The sequence below is a fragment of the Myzus persicae genome, unplaced genomic scaffold (assembly GCF_001856785.1).
Source record: "Myzus persicae strain clone G006 unplaced genomic scaffold, MPER_G0061.0, whole genome shotgun sequence".
Classification (NCBI taxonomy): domain Eukaryota; kingdom Metazoa; phylum Arthropoda; class Insecta; order Hemiptera; family Aphididae; genus Myzus; species Myzus persicae.
In genome coordinates, this window is record NW_019102415.1 from 133,170 (window position 1) to 151,895 (window position 18,726).

The 18,726-nt window shown below is 29.0% G+C and overlaps 2 protein-coding genes across 3 annotated transcripts in view; both read right to left on the bottom strand.

Annotated features, from left to right (window-relative positions):
- On the bottom strand, nucleotides 1–2,501 carry LOC111032124 (U11/U12 small nuclear ribonucleoprotein 35 kDa protein-like). Its single transcript, XM_022312352.1, has 4 exons — nucleotides 2,330–2,501; nucleotides 1,330–1,624; nucleotides 603–816; nucleotides 1–531 (listed from the first exon to the last, which is right to left on the bottom strand). The coding sequence occupies exons 2-4, from the start codon at nucleotides 1,576–1,578 to the stop codon at nucleotides 89–91; spliced, it is 906 nt and encodes a 301-aa protein (XP_022168044.1). The 5' UTR covers nucleotides 1,579–1,624; nucleotides 2,330–2,501; the 3' UTR covers nucleotides 1–88.
- Nucleotides 2,502–6,081: 3,580 nt separating this feature from the next.
- The window catches only part of LOC111032117 (ribonucleoprotein PTB-binding 1-like), a 32,923-nt gene continuing 20,278 nt past the window's right edge, over nucleotides 6,082–18,726 (bottom strand). The window contains exons 2-7 of one of the 2 annotated variants that reach the window (XM_022312340.1): nucleotides 9,437–9,979; nucleotides 9,133–9,321; nucleotides 8,979–9,069; nucleotides 8,823–8,903; nucleotides 8,655–8,746; nucleotides 6,082–8,578 (exon numbers count right to left, since the gene is read on the bottom strand). In XM_022312340.1, the coding sequence (XP_022168032.1) occupies nucleotides 7,664–8,578; nucleotides 8,655–8,746; nucleotides 8,823–8,903; nucleotides 8,979–9,069; nucleotides 9,133–9,321; nucleotides 9,437–9,979 (1,911 nt within the window). In that variant the 3' untranslated portion in view covers nucleotides 6,082–7,663. The remainder of the gene's footprint in view (nucleotides 8,579–8,654; nucleotides 8,747–8,822; nucleotides 8,904–8,978; nucleotides 9,070–9,132; nucleotides 9,322–9,436; nucleotides 9,980–18,726) is intronic. The other variant, XM_022312341.1, reaches the window with a different exon arrangement.

Below are 18,726 nucleotides of genomic sequence, written 5' to 3' on the forward strand. Positions count from 1 at the left end.
ATAATTATTATAATATTCAGATAAATTAGTACAAAAATAAAAATGTATATACTGTTATAATTAATAAATCATTTAAATTTTATATAATTCAAGAAGGTGGAATTGAATTTGATGGTGGTGTTAAAGGTAAAGATGTAGTTGAATGTGATGGTGGTGTTAATGGTAATGTGACAGTTGAATTTAAAGGTGGTGTTAATGGTAAGACAATTATTGATTGTGAAGGTGGTGTTAATGGTAACAGTGCATTTGAATATGAAGGCGGTGTTAGTGGTAAAACAATAGCTGGTTGTGACGGAGGTGTTAATGGTAATGATATGATTGAAGGAGCAGATGTAGTTGCACCACTAACAGAATTTGAACCCATTTTTTTAGTAAATTGAGGAGTTGTAATTGATTTCCTATTTTCTTCATTTTCCTCATTATTTGATCTATTCTTTCTAAATTTAACCAGACTAAAAGGTGGTCTAAAATTTCTTATTCTACCACCAAATCTAAGTTGACAAGATTGTTTTTCACCTCCGAAACCTCCGCCTAAACAAAGTTAAAATGTCAATTATATTAAGTTTTTTATTAGAAAAATTAAAAAATATAAATTGTTATACCTAATCTTCGAGGTTTCCACCCAGGTAGCAATCGTCCACATTCGAAGTCCACAAATACCTCTGAATTCTTTAATACTAGAAATTTACAGAGTTCATAAGTATTCAATGCCATTTCAAACGTATTATACTCTATAAAAGCATATCGTTTACTTAAACCGGTTACTAAATCTCTAACCAGCCTTAAAGCTATCATTTTACCATAGCGACTAAATTCCTAAAACAAAATAAACAACAATAAATTATTTAACTTACACTATATTTTTAGTTAAATAGTATGCATTTAACCACAGTTAGTTGTGGTTTTTCTATTTGTATCTAATAGTATACATAAAATATGATAAAGTAAAGGTAAATAAGCCCCCTCCTGGCAAAAAAAAATAATGATGATAATTTATTACTATCCGAAAACCTATTCATTAAAATTAAAATGAAGAATATTGTATACATAATGTATGTATAAAACTATGAAAACAAAATTATTTTATAATTATGTACTTATATATATGGTACCAACATATTATGTATCGGTAGAAGGAAATAGAGCACTGTTTCATATGTTTCAATAAAAATCATACATAAGTAATCAATTTTGAGTCAATGTGTGCTTATTATCTTCTAAAGATATTTTAATTTCTTTCTGTTGACCTGTTATTTTCTGTTTTTACATACAATAACACACAATAACCCATTTTCTAGTTATTGTTTCAGAATAATAATATTATCTTACATTTTCTAAATCTGTTTCCGTTGTATCTAAGCTTAGTCTGCCAACAAATATTGTATTCAGAGGATTTCCTATTGCCTTATAGGATGTTTTATACTCGGAATTCAAGGCTCTAACAATTCCAGCATCATGTGGTATATTATCAGTGGCATCTATACTGCCAGCTTTTATCGGATCATATACTATTGCTTTATTATACCAGCATTTTACGTTTGGTATTTTTTTTTCGCGTCCTTTATAATAGAATGTCATTTTCTGATACAAATAGATATGGATATTAAACGATCGCTTATAAATTCTGTAAAAAAAAAAAAAATATTACACATTTATTTTATTCAAACAAAATGCAATGTCATACCCACATCAATATGTTTTAAATATTAAGCCATAAATATACAGATATATATTAGTTTGCGATTTACGATTATAAAATAATGTTTAAATGTTTTCGACTATCAAGTACATGGCTAATTTCCATTACCAAAAACAAAAGCAAGATGCAGAATGCACTATATAATGTCTAATCTGTCATATTCTAGACTTGAGGAATCCCAAATTATTATTAATACTTAAAAGTCAATATTTTATTTTGTTGATATCAACATCCAGTACTGAAATGAATATATGTCAGTGATAAAAATATTGTTACATGTGCACTGCTCATGCATAAAAATCAAATTTAACTGTACAAAAAAAGCAAAAATGAAAATCACAGAAACGGTGAGTGTACACCATTTACATGCTGTGGCATCAATACGGTAAAACTCATATTAATATGAATAAGAAGTATGCTTGACAGACAATAGTGAGAATGATTTGGAAGTGGGCGCTATAGGCAATTGTCGATAGACGAACGTAAATAAAACTACACAAAAGGTCTAAGGAGGTAAATAATACCTATTCATGAAACCAAAAGTTTGAACCAGTTTTGTGTCGAATTAGTAAAAAATATATTAATCAGTAGATAATAGCGGTACGATCACGACCATAGAATGAAACTTACCTCTGTGGCTCTCATGTGTGTACTTCGTCGAATGACGTAACTTGAATTATATGCGAGAGATTCTGAAATTATTTAGAAGTCAGTGGAATTGAAATCGAAAACTAATCGACGAATATCATATTTTGTAAAACCGTTTCTCTAATCAGCAATACACGAAATAATAACAATATAGTATGCGAGATTACAGTACGGCAATTGCTTTGTTGATAACACACCGCTAGTGATAATATAGCCTGGTTTGAAAGGGTGATAATCGTATAGTATCTTCAAAATTGTTCAAATTGTTGTGTAAAATAAAAACAGTCGATCCAGCAAATGTAAATTAAACTGTATTGTCGTTCTGTTTAATTTATTTTATATTTTACAATATGTCAATACACAACAATGACATTACTTATGTAAGGTTCCTTACTTGGATGATGTAAAAACTAAAGGCTAATTCTTATTTTTTGGCATCAAATTACCGTAGAAATGTGCTCAATACGCGTAGGTCAAAGCCACACACAGATTTAGTCGTATATTTTTCACTTTTCACATGTCATAAAAAAGTCATGATTCGGAATTTGAACAACTCGGAAAAATTCTTTGAAACTATTGAACGTTTTTTAATGCTTAAGAAATAATCTTTCATATTATCATGTGGTACATACAACTGCAAAAATCTTTCAATAGCAGACATTAGTGGTAGCCATATAGTCTTATCGTAGCCCAGCAATTTCTGATATTCAGTTCCAGCCATCTCACAAATTGTATTTTTGGATTTTGTTAATTTTTGGTCTACCTTCTAAAAACTATACATTTTAATGTCCCAAAGATTACCCAGGGAACAATAGGCCAGAGGTACAAAAAACGGGACGTTAGGTCAACCTATTATAATATTTATTACATGCATCTACTATTTACTTATGTGCTATTTTAAATTATTTTTACGTAACACACACATTTTTGATTTTTTAATTTTGATTTAATTCTATGTAATATTTGTAAAACTCAATATGTATTGTTTTTAATACATTTGTAAGGGTGTTATTTACTCAAAACTTGCTAAAATGTTTGTAAAAAACAACCATATTTTTAAATATTAATTAAAAAATATAAGAATCAAAATACAGTACCTATATAATTTTTATCTTCTTGCTGATTTAGATTATATCTTTCATTATTGTCTTGTAATAAATTGGTAAAAAAAGCTATGCTCACAGCTCAGTATTATAATTAAAATTGTAATGAAACTGGCAGAGATAAAATTGAAATGTAATTTCATAGAGTTCCAGCTTGTCGAAGAATATAATTAAATATTTATTTCTTAAATAAAAAAAATAGAAAAGATAGTATTTTATAAATAGATATAAAAGTAGTCATATTTATAAGTTTATGACATATGTGTTAGTACTAAGTAACCTTACAACATATCAAAATAACAATTTCTTCTGGGTTAATTTACTGTATAAGCATAAGTAACAATTAAAAAAAAAATTGATACCTACATAATATAAATTATCTTGTACCCAACATATCTACCTCCTCTAACCTACTCATAGATTTTACAGCTAATATTACTTTAACATGTATAATTCAGATATTTAACATATCAGGTTGGCAACTATAAGTTAGTATTATGTTAAGTTGTTTATTTAGAGAAACACTTAATGTAAAATTCTTGAAGTTTAAAAAACGGAATAACTGTCAATTGCCATTGCCAAATAATAGTAAGTAAGATAGGATATTTTTTTCCCCAGTAACAAACGTGTCAAATAGACTCAAGTTAAAACTATAATTAATGTTTTTGAGATTAATGAACTGACATATTCTGTAATATCAAAAGCAGTATGCAATATGCAGTATGCACAAAGTACGTAACATTTTAATTCTTACATTTTTTCAATTTGGCATGGAGATATGCTATGTATTTATACAAGTATTTTCAAATTATTTTGTATATTATGTTATTTTTAAATTTTTTCATAATATACGTCTTTTACCTTGTGCTTTTTACATTTTACTTCTTTTAAGTCATTCACACTTATAACATCAAGAAACATTTTCTTTTAAATCAAGTTTATCATCACAAGGGTATAGTGGGACTGACATTAATAGTCAACTTTAAATATATTTTTATTGATGTATACTCTATAAGTACAAGTTTAAGTTTCAGCTGTCATCGGCCTACTAACTTAGTATTAGATGTTTAGTATGAGTTTTACTTTCCAGTGTAAACACAAGGTTTTTGAAAATACACAGCCAACAGTAAAATCTATAAAAAAAATTTAGAAAATAATAATTTATATATTACACCTGTTAACCCCAGCAGAAAAAAAAATGTTGTGTATGAATAAAATGAGTGAAACATTAAGATAAAGAAAATGGAATTATAAATTATAATATACGAAAATATTATCTAAGAATTAAAAAAATATTAGGTGTTATTCAAACAGTCGAGTGATCTGGAACACGCATTGGTCACAAATTCAATACCAAAAACTCAAAAAAATCATTGATACTTCTTAAAAAAATATGTTTGATCATATATACATTCAATATTGAGTACACTTGAAACCATTTTGTTTCATAATTTCAAAAAAACATTATATTTCTTTTAAATTTTTATAAAAAAAAAGTATAAAAATTATATCAGCTATAAATGCTTAAAATTATATACCAAATCCAAATTTATGCGTAACACTTTTTTTTATAATACATTAAGACCACCAATATAGAAAAACAATAATAACTGATTGAAAATAACTCATAAACTTAATTGTTTAAAATCATTAACAAAGCTTTCAAAATAAATTAAGTCTATAAAAAACATTGTTTAAGGATTTAAGGAAACAAAAATGTATTAGGTTAAATCTTAAATACAAAACATAGTTATTTCAAATAATAATATATTCCTCACATTTTCTTTAAAATACAATACTATAAAAAGAAAAATTATCAAGAAAAAATAATAATATACTGCAAAAAATTATTTTCTGTTTAATGAACAATCACATCATATATTAATAAAAATTACAATTCAATATTATTTTAAAAAAAAAATGTATGTATAAATAATAAGCGATACATAAACAAATATATGTAAATTAATAAGCTTAAAAAAAAAAAGGATAAATAAACGTATATGAAATCACATCGATGTAAGTTCTATCTATATTAAGGTCATAGCAAAGAATAAGAATATTGATAATAAAATATCAACGAAATAAAATTATTCTATAATTAGATAACGTAAGAATGTTAAGATAACAATATTATTATGAAAAAAGTTTTACGAAGATTGAAGATCTATCATCTCAGCAGATAATAAATCACATTTTTATTGTACATAAATTAATGGAAAAATTATGATTTCATATGAATATACTAGTCAGCCTTTTTTGACATTGTTAATTAACTGTAGACATTAAATAAAAGTATATAATTATTTAATTAACAATAGGCGAAATATTTAAATAAATATCATTTTATATACTGTCATGATAATCATATTATTTAAGGTTAAACAGATAATACAAATAAAAATGTTAACAGTTAACTTATACTTGGAAACAAAAAATAAAATTTGTAAACATTATGGAGTTCTCTAACAACCTAAGAACAGTACTGAAAAAATAATACACAAGATAAATAAACAAAAAATATGGTGAGAAATATATACAAATAATTAATATTATTTGATATATTAAATAATTAATAGCTTAAAAACAAAAAAATGATTTTAATTCTGCAAAAAAAAAGTGTTATTAAAATAAAGTAATACAATAAGGTAAATAATGTACTTTCTTATAATATTAAATATAGTAAAAGATAAATTTATATACATTAAACAATAAAGGATTGTAACGAAAATTTGTACTTCGTAAATGAAGCTTAGCATAGCATGGCTTGAATGCTATGCAATACAAAGAATTTAAAAAATATATATATATATATATCTATATTTAAGATAACAGTTGATGAGATAAGTAACATACAAAAATGATTCATACATAAAAATAAATAAATAAAGAAAAAACACTGCCTACTCTAAGATGTTTTTTGAAAAATGAAAAAAGCAGGTTAACTAATCAGCCTTAAAATAAAAACAAATATGTTAATTTAATTCTTAGAAACATTTTAAGTTTTGAAAATATGTAATAATAGTAATACAAACATTAAAATTGCATACCCTTATCATATTTATGCAGTCTTAATATACAAAATTAGGATGATTGGATAAAATATATTTTTTTGTTTCCGAATGCCAACATCTAATAAAAAATTATTTTAAACAAAATTAAACGAGTGTAGTTAGACCAAATGAGCGTCGTTAAATACAATTTGGCTTATAAACAAAGTAATTTTGATAAATTGTACAATCACAGTTTTAAACATCTACAAATTTTAAACATATGTTTATACTTACATACATAAAAGTACCTAATAATATAATATTATATATTATTCATCATATTATAATTAACGATAGTGGGAATTGAGGGTAGATCCAATAGATCCAGTGATTGCCCAATAGTATGAATTTCAAAAGTTTAAAATTAGAAATATTTATCATCAAGATGGATAATAATATTTTTATATTTAAAAATCAAAATTTATATTAAAATAATATATACTAATTGGTTTGGACTTCAAAAAAAGAAAAAAACATACTAAAAAATACTAGAAAAAAAATAGAAAAAAAAAGAAAAATGGACAAATATGACAAATTTAACTCATAATCAAACATAAACTAAAGTATAAGTAAAAACTTTCAACTATAAACACGAATTATCTTTCATAATATACAAGTTCATTCAGTGTGTTGATGCCTATGTGAATAAATAAAGTTAACAAGTCCCATTTGAAATGTCTTGTGAAAAATACATATACATAAAATTAATACTTGAGAAGATAAAATAAGTTAATTTAGACCTTTGCAATAAATCAAGAATATAAAAAAAAGAACAAAAAAAAACAATATGAATATGACATTATATCACATCATTTCAGTCAACATTGAATTGTGGTCAAAACAAAAACATTGAAAATAATAAATTAGTCCAGGATTTTTTAATAAATCAAAAATAAATATGTAGGCGCTATAAAGAAAACAGAAATAGATAAGTTGCACGCATGCCATTTAAGGTTTTTATTATGTTCTGTACTCAGAGAGTTAGCGTAAATGCCCCCATACAACATGAACAGAAGCAAATCTAAAATCGATTTTGTTAATTATTAAATCTAACATTAAAATGAGAATAAAAAATAATGATTGAGTCCTGGACTATGAAATTAACATAAAAACTATGTACGTTTTAGGTAAAACATAGAAAGCTAAGTTGAGAACGGAGTTCAATTTTTCTTATTACGTTTCAAGTAGGAATCAGCATAGTGGCCTCCAATTCCTTGTGAATGCTGTCCAATATACATACCCTCAGGACTAAGTTCAGGAGATGGAGGAATACCTCTTTTTTGGCCCCGAGCTGTTTCATGTTGATTTGACAGCGATGATGTGGATGAAGTAGGTGTCCAGATATTAGGAGCTAAAGGAGAATACATAGATTGTGGAGATGGAGTAGAAGCAATGCTCTGCATAGAGGACCATGTGGATGATGGCGAGTAACTCACAGACGATTTTTCAGGTGCGGCAATGGGACTGGCTAGATACGAATCAGTTGTTGAAGACTGAGTATTTTTTGGCCACTGTTGGTCCAAGTTAAGAGATAATGACGAACCAAATGGATAAGTAGGTGTAGTTGGAGTTGGTGTTGCTGGAGGTGTAGTAGTATTAACACCTCCATAGATATTAATAACAACATTTTGTTGTTGACTTATATTATGCTGACCAATATTATTATGCTGTTGTTGTTGATGAACTAACTGTTGATTAATTTGTTGTTGATTCATCTGTTGTTGAGCTATATGCTGTTGAGCTATTTGTTGTTGGGCTATTTGTTGAGCTAATTGTTGGCCAATACTTTGCAAATTTTGGTTTTGATAAACTTTTTGTACAGCATCAATTTGATTCAAAGTACTATTATTATTTGTAGTTTGTTGTACGGTATCAACAAATGTGGGATTAAGGTTGGCAGTCAAACCTCCAAATCCATTAGCCTTTTGTGTTCCAGCCAAAATCTGAGCGGTTATTAGTTCTCTATAATAATTAGCCAGTAGTGGGTTGGCTAAATCTGCATCAAATAATCCAGAATTTAAATGTGGGGGAACTTCTCCAACAGGTGGGCTAGGTAATAACCTTGAACCATAAGTCTAAAATAACAAAATAAAAAACATGATATAAAAGTTGGCAAATAAACTTATTATTTAAAATATAAAATAAATTTACTTCTGGAGTGGCACCCATGTAAGATAAACTTGTTGGAGAATGCAACATAGTCGGTGGAGCTTTGCCGTTTATTAAATGTGATCTCAGTGTAGCTAAAAATATTTGTAATAAAAATCAGTTATAATACAATTAAGTTAATAAAATAATTAAGCATCTTAATTAACTTACAATCGTTAAAATCTTGCAGTTCCGACCCCATTTGAGAGGCTTTAATTTGATTAAAAATAATATTTTGAAGATTTTGTGCAACTAAAATTAAAAAAATTAAAAATCATTAAACTCAACTTTAAATTAATATTGTACTACTGTCTATTAGATGCTTACAGATTGGATTCTGTTTGGAAAGGTTTTGCAACGATTGCTCAATGACTTCTTGAGGAGGGTCTGGCAAGAGTCCACCACATTTAGATTTGCTCTGAGTAAAAAAATTATTTTTTAATTAAAATTGAATAAAAGTAAATATTAGATTGTTTCACACCATTACCGGTTCGTTCAAAAGTTTCAAAAACAAATTTATAGCTCTGACTCCAGGTATATAGTACGTAATACGAATATTATGGCCTCTCAATGTATGTCCGTTCAACTCCGATTGCGCTCGTTCTGCATCTTCGGCTGTGTTATATTCCACTAGACCCCAGTCCAACGGACATCCATTTTTAAGAGCAATCTAAACAATAAATTTATTCGATTTAGCATCGATTAAACAACAATAACATAATGTACACTGTACAGTAGCTAAACTATTCAACCATCATGATTGTTTATTGTGTATAGATACTGACCTGGCAATATGGCGGATTTACGACTTTGGCGAAAACTTTACGGAATTCGCTCATGTCTCTGAATGACTTAGGCAAGTTGTCCACATACAGGCATTTGGAGTGAAGTGACTCGTACGTGATATGACTGCCATCCAACCAATCACAAACCAGTGTCTGGTCATCAATCCCTTTACCATCCAGACCACATTTGGCCGTAATAGCGCACTCTTTGTTCAAATACTCGACGAATCCATATCCCTTGCTCTCACCGGTTTTCTCGCTGATTATCAGAAACGTTTTGCGCACCTCGCCGTACATTTGCACCAACCGGGTGAACTGGTCCTCCGTGTAGCTGTACGGCAACCTGGCCACGCACAAGAGCATTTCAGTGGGAGTCGGGGACACTGGTATGCGCTGTCCTCTCAACACGAACTGTTTGTGGAAATCCCATTCTTCCATCCTTAGCTCCGGGTCCTCCAGCGTCACTCGAGCCATGCTGCTACCGGATGTCGTGCTGATGTGAATGCTTTCAACAGGAAATTCGATTAAAAGTTTTCTGATTTCCTGTAACAAAGAAAAAAATCTTAATTTTGTTCAATACTTTTTTCATAAACGGGTTATGATTACTATAGGTAAGCGGGAAGTAACAAAATAGTAGAAAATATCGATCGGGGTGATACGATTCGCGGACCTGCCATTAATATAAAAAGAAGGCATATATTATAAAAACACATGTTTATTCTAAACATTTAAGTTTTGCCATGAACGTATATTATAATTATATGTCAAGCCCAAACACACTTCAACACTTTCGGGCGGCTGGATAAATCTAAATTCAGTAACTTTAAATTTGTATCTATTTTATATTTTTATTCAAGTCAATATAAATTGGAAATGCGGTCCATAAAGAGTGAAAGACCAGATGCTTAACTCATATACCACTATAGTTCTAACTGAATGATTTTCAAATTAGCTTATTCTATAGCTAACCTTACATTTAATTCATCGATTATTGTTCGAATTTGGTTGTTGCGGTAGTGGCTACCTACTATATCGACCGGAATAAAATGTACGACCTTCAACTCAAAAAACGTATAAGGGGGCAAGAGGCATATACATTTTATCGACACTGTTTCACGAGTACTTATATCTAACATCAATTATTTCTAGTTGTGATCAGTTTTTATTCTCTATAGGCTTAATTTTTGAGATAGAAATAATAAATTATTATAGCGACACGAGACTCAGTAGATAATTAACATTTTTTAAATAAAATTACTGTGATGAATTATTAGAAAAAAAAATACAGATTTTTTATGCCATGTTCATAGTTATTATTTCTACTAGTTGAACAAAACATGTATAGTAATCGAAACGGTGGAGTCCAATATTAAGCCATATAAATATTGCAAAAAAAACAAGAAGCCCGTCTAACAGTAGTCAAATTAAACGGTATTTGAAATGTTTAATCGATTTTTGGCTAAAATTAAAATCTCAACAAATGTATTATGTAAAAAAAAATTTAAGTATCGAACACGTGAATAGGTTAACTGCACTTCCGGTGATTATAATGGTTCACTTATTTTTTATTCAGCACGGTGAACATTGCATGGGACCATTTTACCCTAACTCATTGATTCGTCTAGCATAGATACCATGTTATACAATTTTAACCGAAATAATTTTTCTACACGATTTAAAAAATCAACCATATTCGTAATAATTGCATGTGCCTACCTCCTAATAGATTTTTAAAAATATTTATAATAATTAAAACAGTTGGGAAAGCATGACATAAATCTGCAAGAACGTTCATAAAAAAAATTAATGGTTTCATCATAATTTACGTTACTCTATTTTTTGTTGTTCAATAATAGTTTTGTTTTTTATTGTTATTATGCCTTATGTCCAAATATTATTTAATGCACGTGTGTTGTATTGACAATTACTAATTTGTCCAAAGACAATTAGAACAATTCAATATAAGTATGTGATACAAATATAAATACATTAATATTACTGTAATACGTGTACATACTCATATGCCTATATATAATCTCCATTTATTGTTATTGGTAATTACTGTTAAGCTTGCCAGTCAATGGCGCAAATAAGGGGTGAGAATTATTTATTAAAATAAATATTGGGTGGGGAGTGGTAGACCCCCCCACCCAAAATCAAGTCCTTATTCAGAGAGGGGAATGGGGCTATGCTCTATGCATTTTTTTTAGTCACTATTATGGGGCTCTAAACCCTCAAAAAAAATGTTAAGTCTGTGTTGCCACATTAGTCATTCACAAACAGCTTGATATGATTTTGTTGCATCAATAAAAGCAATAAGGTAAAAAAAATATCTCGGGATATAAGAAAATCATAATTATTATTGTTATTATTGGACGAATAAATTATATTAGGTTTATAATATACTTAAAGGTTTTACAATTAAACCACATATATAGACTATAATGGAAATAGATGAAATTTAGTGGCAAGTCAATAACACGCCAATGAAAAAAGTACCTACCTAATAGACTTTTCTCGTGATTTTAATGTCTCGTTAACAGAATATTAAAATTACAACTGAACCCACAATTTGTAAGAGCCTATTATTTAGAATGAATACCAGAATGGCATTGTGTTCATAAATTAAATTGAATGAACATAATAATACAGGTATTCTCAAATATATATTAATTACAAACCGAAAGGACTATTTTTACGTTTAAAATTATTAGAACAGATGTTTTTAATGACAGTGGCGTAACTAGGGGGATTTGGGTGTTCCCCCCTAATAAATCTATTATTTATGTACGAAAGCTGTACAACTTGTTTAATATACACTTTACACCCCCCTAATTTCATAATCAACACTACGCCACTGGCTAATGGTGTCAATTAATTTCCGGTTGTTTTAAGTCTTTTAAGAACAAATCTTCAATTAAGAAGTTATTAGTTATTACTAATTATAGGTATCTATGAAGGTAGTTTTTGGTGTATTTGGATGAAGCATCGTTAAATTTTTCAAAAAACGATGAACAGATAGAAAAAAAAACTAACGATAATTAAAGCGACAGCGGCTGTGCTCCTGAAAATCGTGCCAAATCGTAAAAACGTATGAAAATGGATTTATATTGTGGTCGGATATACAGAAAAGTCGAAATGTCGAATACAAGTATTTAAGAAGAACTCTAACCCAAGTGACAACCCATATTATAATTAAACATGAAAAATGGTGCTGTGTAAACGAAAATCCGCTTGCCCAACCGAAAACCGTTTCAATAGGGTCATCGTTTATATTAATATGTTTTTAAAAACTTAAAAGCATACCCTTCAAAAAAAAATAATACGTAACACGATCCGAGTAAACTCAATGTTCTTTTTTTACTACATACATCACACCGTGTAGTCAAATATGTGTGTAAACACGGTTAAACAACAATACTCGGCCATGTGTGGAAGTAATTTTTTACAAATACACTACACGTGTTATTCCATTTCCCAACGTACTATAATACCGTGCCTAATATTATTGTTATGTAACCAAAACATAAATAAACAAATATCTTACTTATTCAATAATATCGAAAGTTTTTAACAATTTTGAACTCTATCCAAGTACAGATATTTACAATTGTATATTTTTGAATTTTCGTCAGTCACCTTTACAAGTTAAGTTTTTAAGCTAATGACAACAATTTTTTTTTGCATGTCAATGAGGAACTAAATTTTATTAAGTTTTCAAAATCTAACAAAAGTGTATCAAAAAAATATTTCATAATATAATATATTTGATAAAAAATAAATGTTGTCGACTACGGACCTACGCCGTTTTTCGGTTGACAAATATCAATTTGAACCCTTTTTAAAGCAAGTTTTTCTTGTTCATAATCTTGTCAGACATTTTAACAAAAAAATGACTTGTGTACCTAATATCTATAGATTAATAATTAACGATTCAATTGAGAACAATTTTTTTTACTATTACCTATTTTTTTTTTGCATATTTTCAAGGTTGTTACTGCAAATAATATGCCAATATTGTGATACTTGTAACTACATACAAATCCATCCTCTACAGTCTACACAACTATAGTCGATGTGGCATTCAAAGAATATAAATATTACCATGTGTATAAACTGTATTTGAAATTTTTATATTCATAATTTTTAAGTACGCAAACATTTTATAAAACGTGAGCAAGATGAACGATTTTTTTTGATAAATATATTTATGATCTTTTATTTTAGAAGTTTAAAAATGATCAATTTATACCATAATAAGAATTCATACAAAGTATGTACCGACAAACTATTATTAAAGATATAATATTTTAAACGATCTTAAGAAGGTACCTCCGAAGAGTTAACTCTAAGCAGCAAAATAAGGCATTATCTGTATACAATTTATGAACACCATACATCATATACATTATTATTGTTATTATTACGTAAAAGCACATAGTCATAATAAAACATTAAAATTTTTATGGTTGGCAACGCGCATTATGGGCCATTGAAGTATTAAATAATTTATTTCGTACAGTCGTCATAATATGTATTTAATTGGTTTTTGTTTTGTTATTATTATAGAATCTTTAAGCCGAAAACACTGAACACACTTCTCGTGGTGTTCAATCACGTTATAGTCCGTAAAGTATTATGATATTCCGTACCGAATCACAAAACAGTTTTAAAAAAAAGAAAAAGAAGTGGAACAGATGGCTGGATTCCAATAATTATAATACATGCCATTTTTTTCTTCATTTTTTCCCTTTAAAAAAAAAGAAACGTCTACGATATAATAATATATATCATTTTTTTTTCATTTACTAACAGACCATACAGTATACCATATATACCTACTATTATAGTAGTGGTGAAGGAACTCGGCAGCGACTAAAGATATATTGTATATTATACAGGGTGGACCATCAAGCACGCTCATGTAATTAGTTACACTTAATGACTAATGATCAATAACCTTATTTTAAAATGCTTGGATTTTTTACAACATTTACAAAAAAAAGTGTCCTATTATCTGTAGAAGTGGCAATCACTTATTTTTTTCGAACGAGAATCAAATTTTTCAGTATAGGCCCGTTTCACATGGACGCTTATCATACGCCACGTACCGTACGCGAGCGTTTTCATTTACCTTGCACCACCGCGCGCCGGTAAGGGCGATTGAACTTAATCAATGTAAATTAAAAACGCGCGAGTACGATACGCGTCCATGTGAAACGGGGTCTTAATTGTTATGCAGACGATTTTCTTGAAAAATGCATGTACCCAGACTGAAATTCAAACCATCAGTTGTAAGTATTTTAAGTTTTAACTTTACGAACCAAGGATGATAAAAAAGTACATGCTAATAGGATTGAAAAAATTTGAAGGCTACGACAATTTCAAAATTATAGAAATCAATCCATGTTATATTATTATCAATTTGACCGATTCTGTTATACTTATAATAAATACATTAAAATAACTCAGCAATTACAAGTACAAATTTTGATTTAGATATATTGACAAATTCAACAAAAAAACACCGGTTTATTAATTTACAGTAAAAAAAGGTTTGTGGTGCACAGGATTAAGACTTTCCTCTTAAATTATGTAAAAATCCTGGTATTTGAAGCCACTAAGTTAGTATACCAGTAAAATTCCAAAAATCAAAATCAAAATTTGAATACATACACAGTTAAGAAAATAATTGTTGAGGGGGGCGGGCGATAATGATTGGTGATCACTGATCACCCTGTAACTATAGTTTAATAACTGTTGTAGACCGTCGTCGTCACATCACAATTATTTTTCGACGGGCATAATAAACATGAAGTATAGTCCTGCTGGCACGGGCACGATTGTAACGATGTGATGTCATCTCAGACGACGATAATCGCACTACACGTATTTTAAACGATGATGGGTTATGATATAGGTAATCGCGAGAAAAACACACAGCAGCAGCGTTTCATAATATTGGCCGTGTTCGTATAAATAAATAAAGAATTTTCTCGGTCGCAGAAACTATATAATTCTACAGAACTACACAGATGGCACACTCGCTATTTTCGTTTATCTGCTGCGAGCAGCGGAAACCGACCGCCGAAAGTATATTAACGGTGTACCGAGTGAGTGGAAATTCTAATAAATTATCTTAGTGGAGAGCGATGCAGAATATTACGCCGCCTAAAACACAATGAATTATAATATTATAGAATATAGATTATAGTATTGGCGATGTCCGAAAATAATTCGAATTCGAATCACGAACTAAATTCAAGAGGGCAACCACACTCAGCGCTGTATGTGATGATAATAATAATAATTCACCAAGACAATTCTATCAAATAAATTTCTTTTGGACAGTTTTCGTGATAAAAGTCGGATTTAGGGCCTACGCCAATTTTCCGTCGACATCCCCCTGCCCGAAAAAGAAGGAAAAAGTAATTCAACTCATCTGAGAACTTCCATTTATGTCTAAGATACATCTAATATTAACAGTTTTTAAATCAAAATTAAAATTTCCACTGAAATTAATTCCATTAAATGTGCTCAAATCGTCGTTGTGTATAATTTTATAACATATTGATTAAGAATAAAACAACTTTTCATTGGAGTTTTTACGTTAATAAATCATCATAATTAAAAAAACAAGTACAAAATATTAAAAATGTGGAAGGTTTGTTGAAAAAAATCATCGACGTGAGTGGTAACAATTGCAAGGTGGCTATGTATATTGCATATTATTATATATTGTATGCACGGTGAATAGTGATGATAAAACAGTTTTGCAACTTAGGTACATAAAAAACTCTATCAACCATATTTTCCCTCTATAAACATTTCACAATAATATGGAATCTAAACATTATTTTTCCAAACAGCTTTAACATACCAGCTCGTACACACAGATAAAAATAGTACGGACCAATCATTTTTCAGGATACAAAATAAACAGGAGAATACATTAAAACTTGAATTTGAAGTACGTGGCTTACTTTGACGGTCAAATTATTTGTTAAAACGTAATTTTTATCAATAAATAATATTTCAAAAATCTACCCTTTAAAAAAACCATTGTGTCTACTATTTTTACGTTTGTGCAATAACTTTTCTTTCCTTCAATGATTTTTCTAATGAGTTTTTCTATTAATTATTATAGTTAAACCATTAACTCTTTTTTCGCACTTTTTATTACGACAACTAACAATAGACGACAGTCGACAAGCACAGATAATACTTTGCAACAACTACAATTTACTACTAATACTGTGCACTATCTACCTACCCATCTTTTTACTAAAAAGCTTTTAAAAAGTTAATATTAAATAATACAACGTTATGATTTTAATTTATAAATTATCTTTTTAAGTGTTCTAGGTAATTGAAAATATTTTGAACTGTTTATAAAAAATAACTTATAATTAATTATTGAAATATCCAATTTGTTTATGGATGGTTAAATATTGTTGCCCCTGAAGAAAATCCTGTCGTGATACATCAACGCATAGTAAAATAATAACCGCAACCAGTGAGTTTGTCTTTGCGTGTTTGCTGAATTTCTAAAATGCCCTCCCTATTATGGCCACGTATGAACATTTTAAATATTATACAGGCAGTGAGTATTTATATGAAATTCTAGCATATGAGCCGCTGGACCATTATTAGACATACAAATGCAAACTAGTTCAGAAAACATCGGGCAGTGTGTCTACGGAAATAATTTGATTTAAAAACGATTATTTACAATAGAATAATTCCAACACATCGTATATAGAGCTGCGGTTTTCGGGTTACAACCATAATTTTTCTATACGAGGTTTCGTCTCCTGAAACCGCAACTAAAATAACTAAAAACAGTGGCGCGACTAGCGGGAAATTTGCAGGGTAAGTGAATCTTTCGGGCTTAGGAGATAACGGAGGCCAACGTCGTAATAGGAAAATTAATATCTAATTCATAATGTCAAAAAATATAGTACTATAAAATCTATAATAAACATAGATGACAAATTTCGTTCTATAGTCTATGTTTGTTTGCTATTCATATATTAATAAGTGTCATCGACGAAATTAATTCTTACGATAAGCAATAAGTATAAGATGTTGGTTTTATAAAAGTAAACTATTTAGTTTGTTAATTTTGAATACATTTAAAAATCATTAAGATTAATATCGGTGAAATAAATTAAATAAACCATTAAAGGTTAAGTTACATGAGCCTATCAAAGAAAAACTCCAAGTTTCATAAAACAATTTATAGTTTAAAATATAGAGCTCCCAGTCCCAGTAGACTAACTTGTGCCACTGACTTAACAACTACATATATTTTGTATAAGCTAGCAGTATCTATATTCAATATAATATAATATGTCATGTGTAAATAGTATATACACCACAATTTGATCGTATATTAATGTAAATCATGTATAATCCGTTAACCATAACAGTTAACAGTTACGATGAGAAGGTATATTATATTATACAATCGTAATTAATATTGCTGGTGAGCGTTGCGAGTGTCATCCGTTGTACGACACCTTTTATTGACAAAAAATGAACAGTCAACATTTTTTTTTAGTGAAAACTACGTGTTTATAATATTTAGTGTACTTTTTGTCAAAACGAAAAACGGGCAGTAGATACCTTTCATACCAAACGCACAAAAGTCAACACACAGCATGAATACTACCTACTCTGTGAAACTAATGAACTAATGTGGTTCGTACACATGTGGTGCGTAGTACAGAGCGTTTATGAATACGATTTTTCTTATAGAGCACATACATACAAGGCCAAAGAAACGTATATTATAATTATTTCGTCGATGGGACGCGTTTGTGAAGAGTCAATTGATTGATAATAATAACAAATCTATGTCAACGAGACGACGCACGTGCTGCTTTTTATGTCGGCGAAGCAAAATAATACAGTGATTCATTCATGATATATTTAATTGGTTATTTTTTTTATGTACAACCCAACAGACAAACTCGTTTCACATTACTTTTGCTAATGAAATGCTGTATCCGTTGATTGTGTGACAAAATAATAACAGTCATCGATACATTATACTTTTCTATCCTATACAAACAACAAAATGTCGAACTTTCGAAACTTTTTGTACGACCCGGAGAAGAATTTACCAACCAAATCGACGGGACAATCTACTAAATAGTGTATGTGGATCTCGTGCGGCTTGGTTAGGTTATAATTGTTAAAAAATAGATGTTAACGTAAAATAGTGTAAAAATTAGAATCACGCGAAAAATAAATAAATCTATTTGTATTATTCTAAGAAGCCATAT

Bases quoted from the DNA above. Each gene is read 5' to 3' on its own strand.
- LOC111032124 (XM_022312352.1), bottom strand. From the start codon at position 1,578: ATGACATTCTATTATAAAGGACGCGAAAAAAAAATACCAAACGTAAAA. The intron at 817-1,329 runs GTAAGATAATAT...ATTTTGTTTTAG, and splicing joins CGGAAACAGATTTAGAAAAT to GAATTTAGTCGCTATGGTAA. The intron at 532-602 runs GTATAACAATTT...AACTTTGTTTAG, and splicing joins GTGGAAACCTCGAAGATTAG to GCGGAGGTTTCGGAGGTGAA.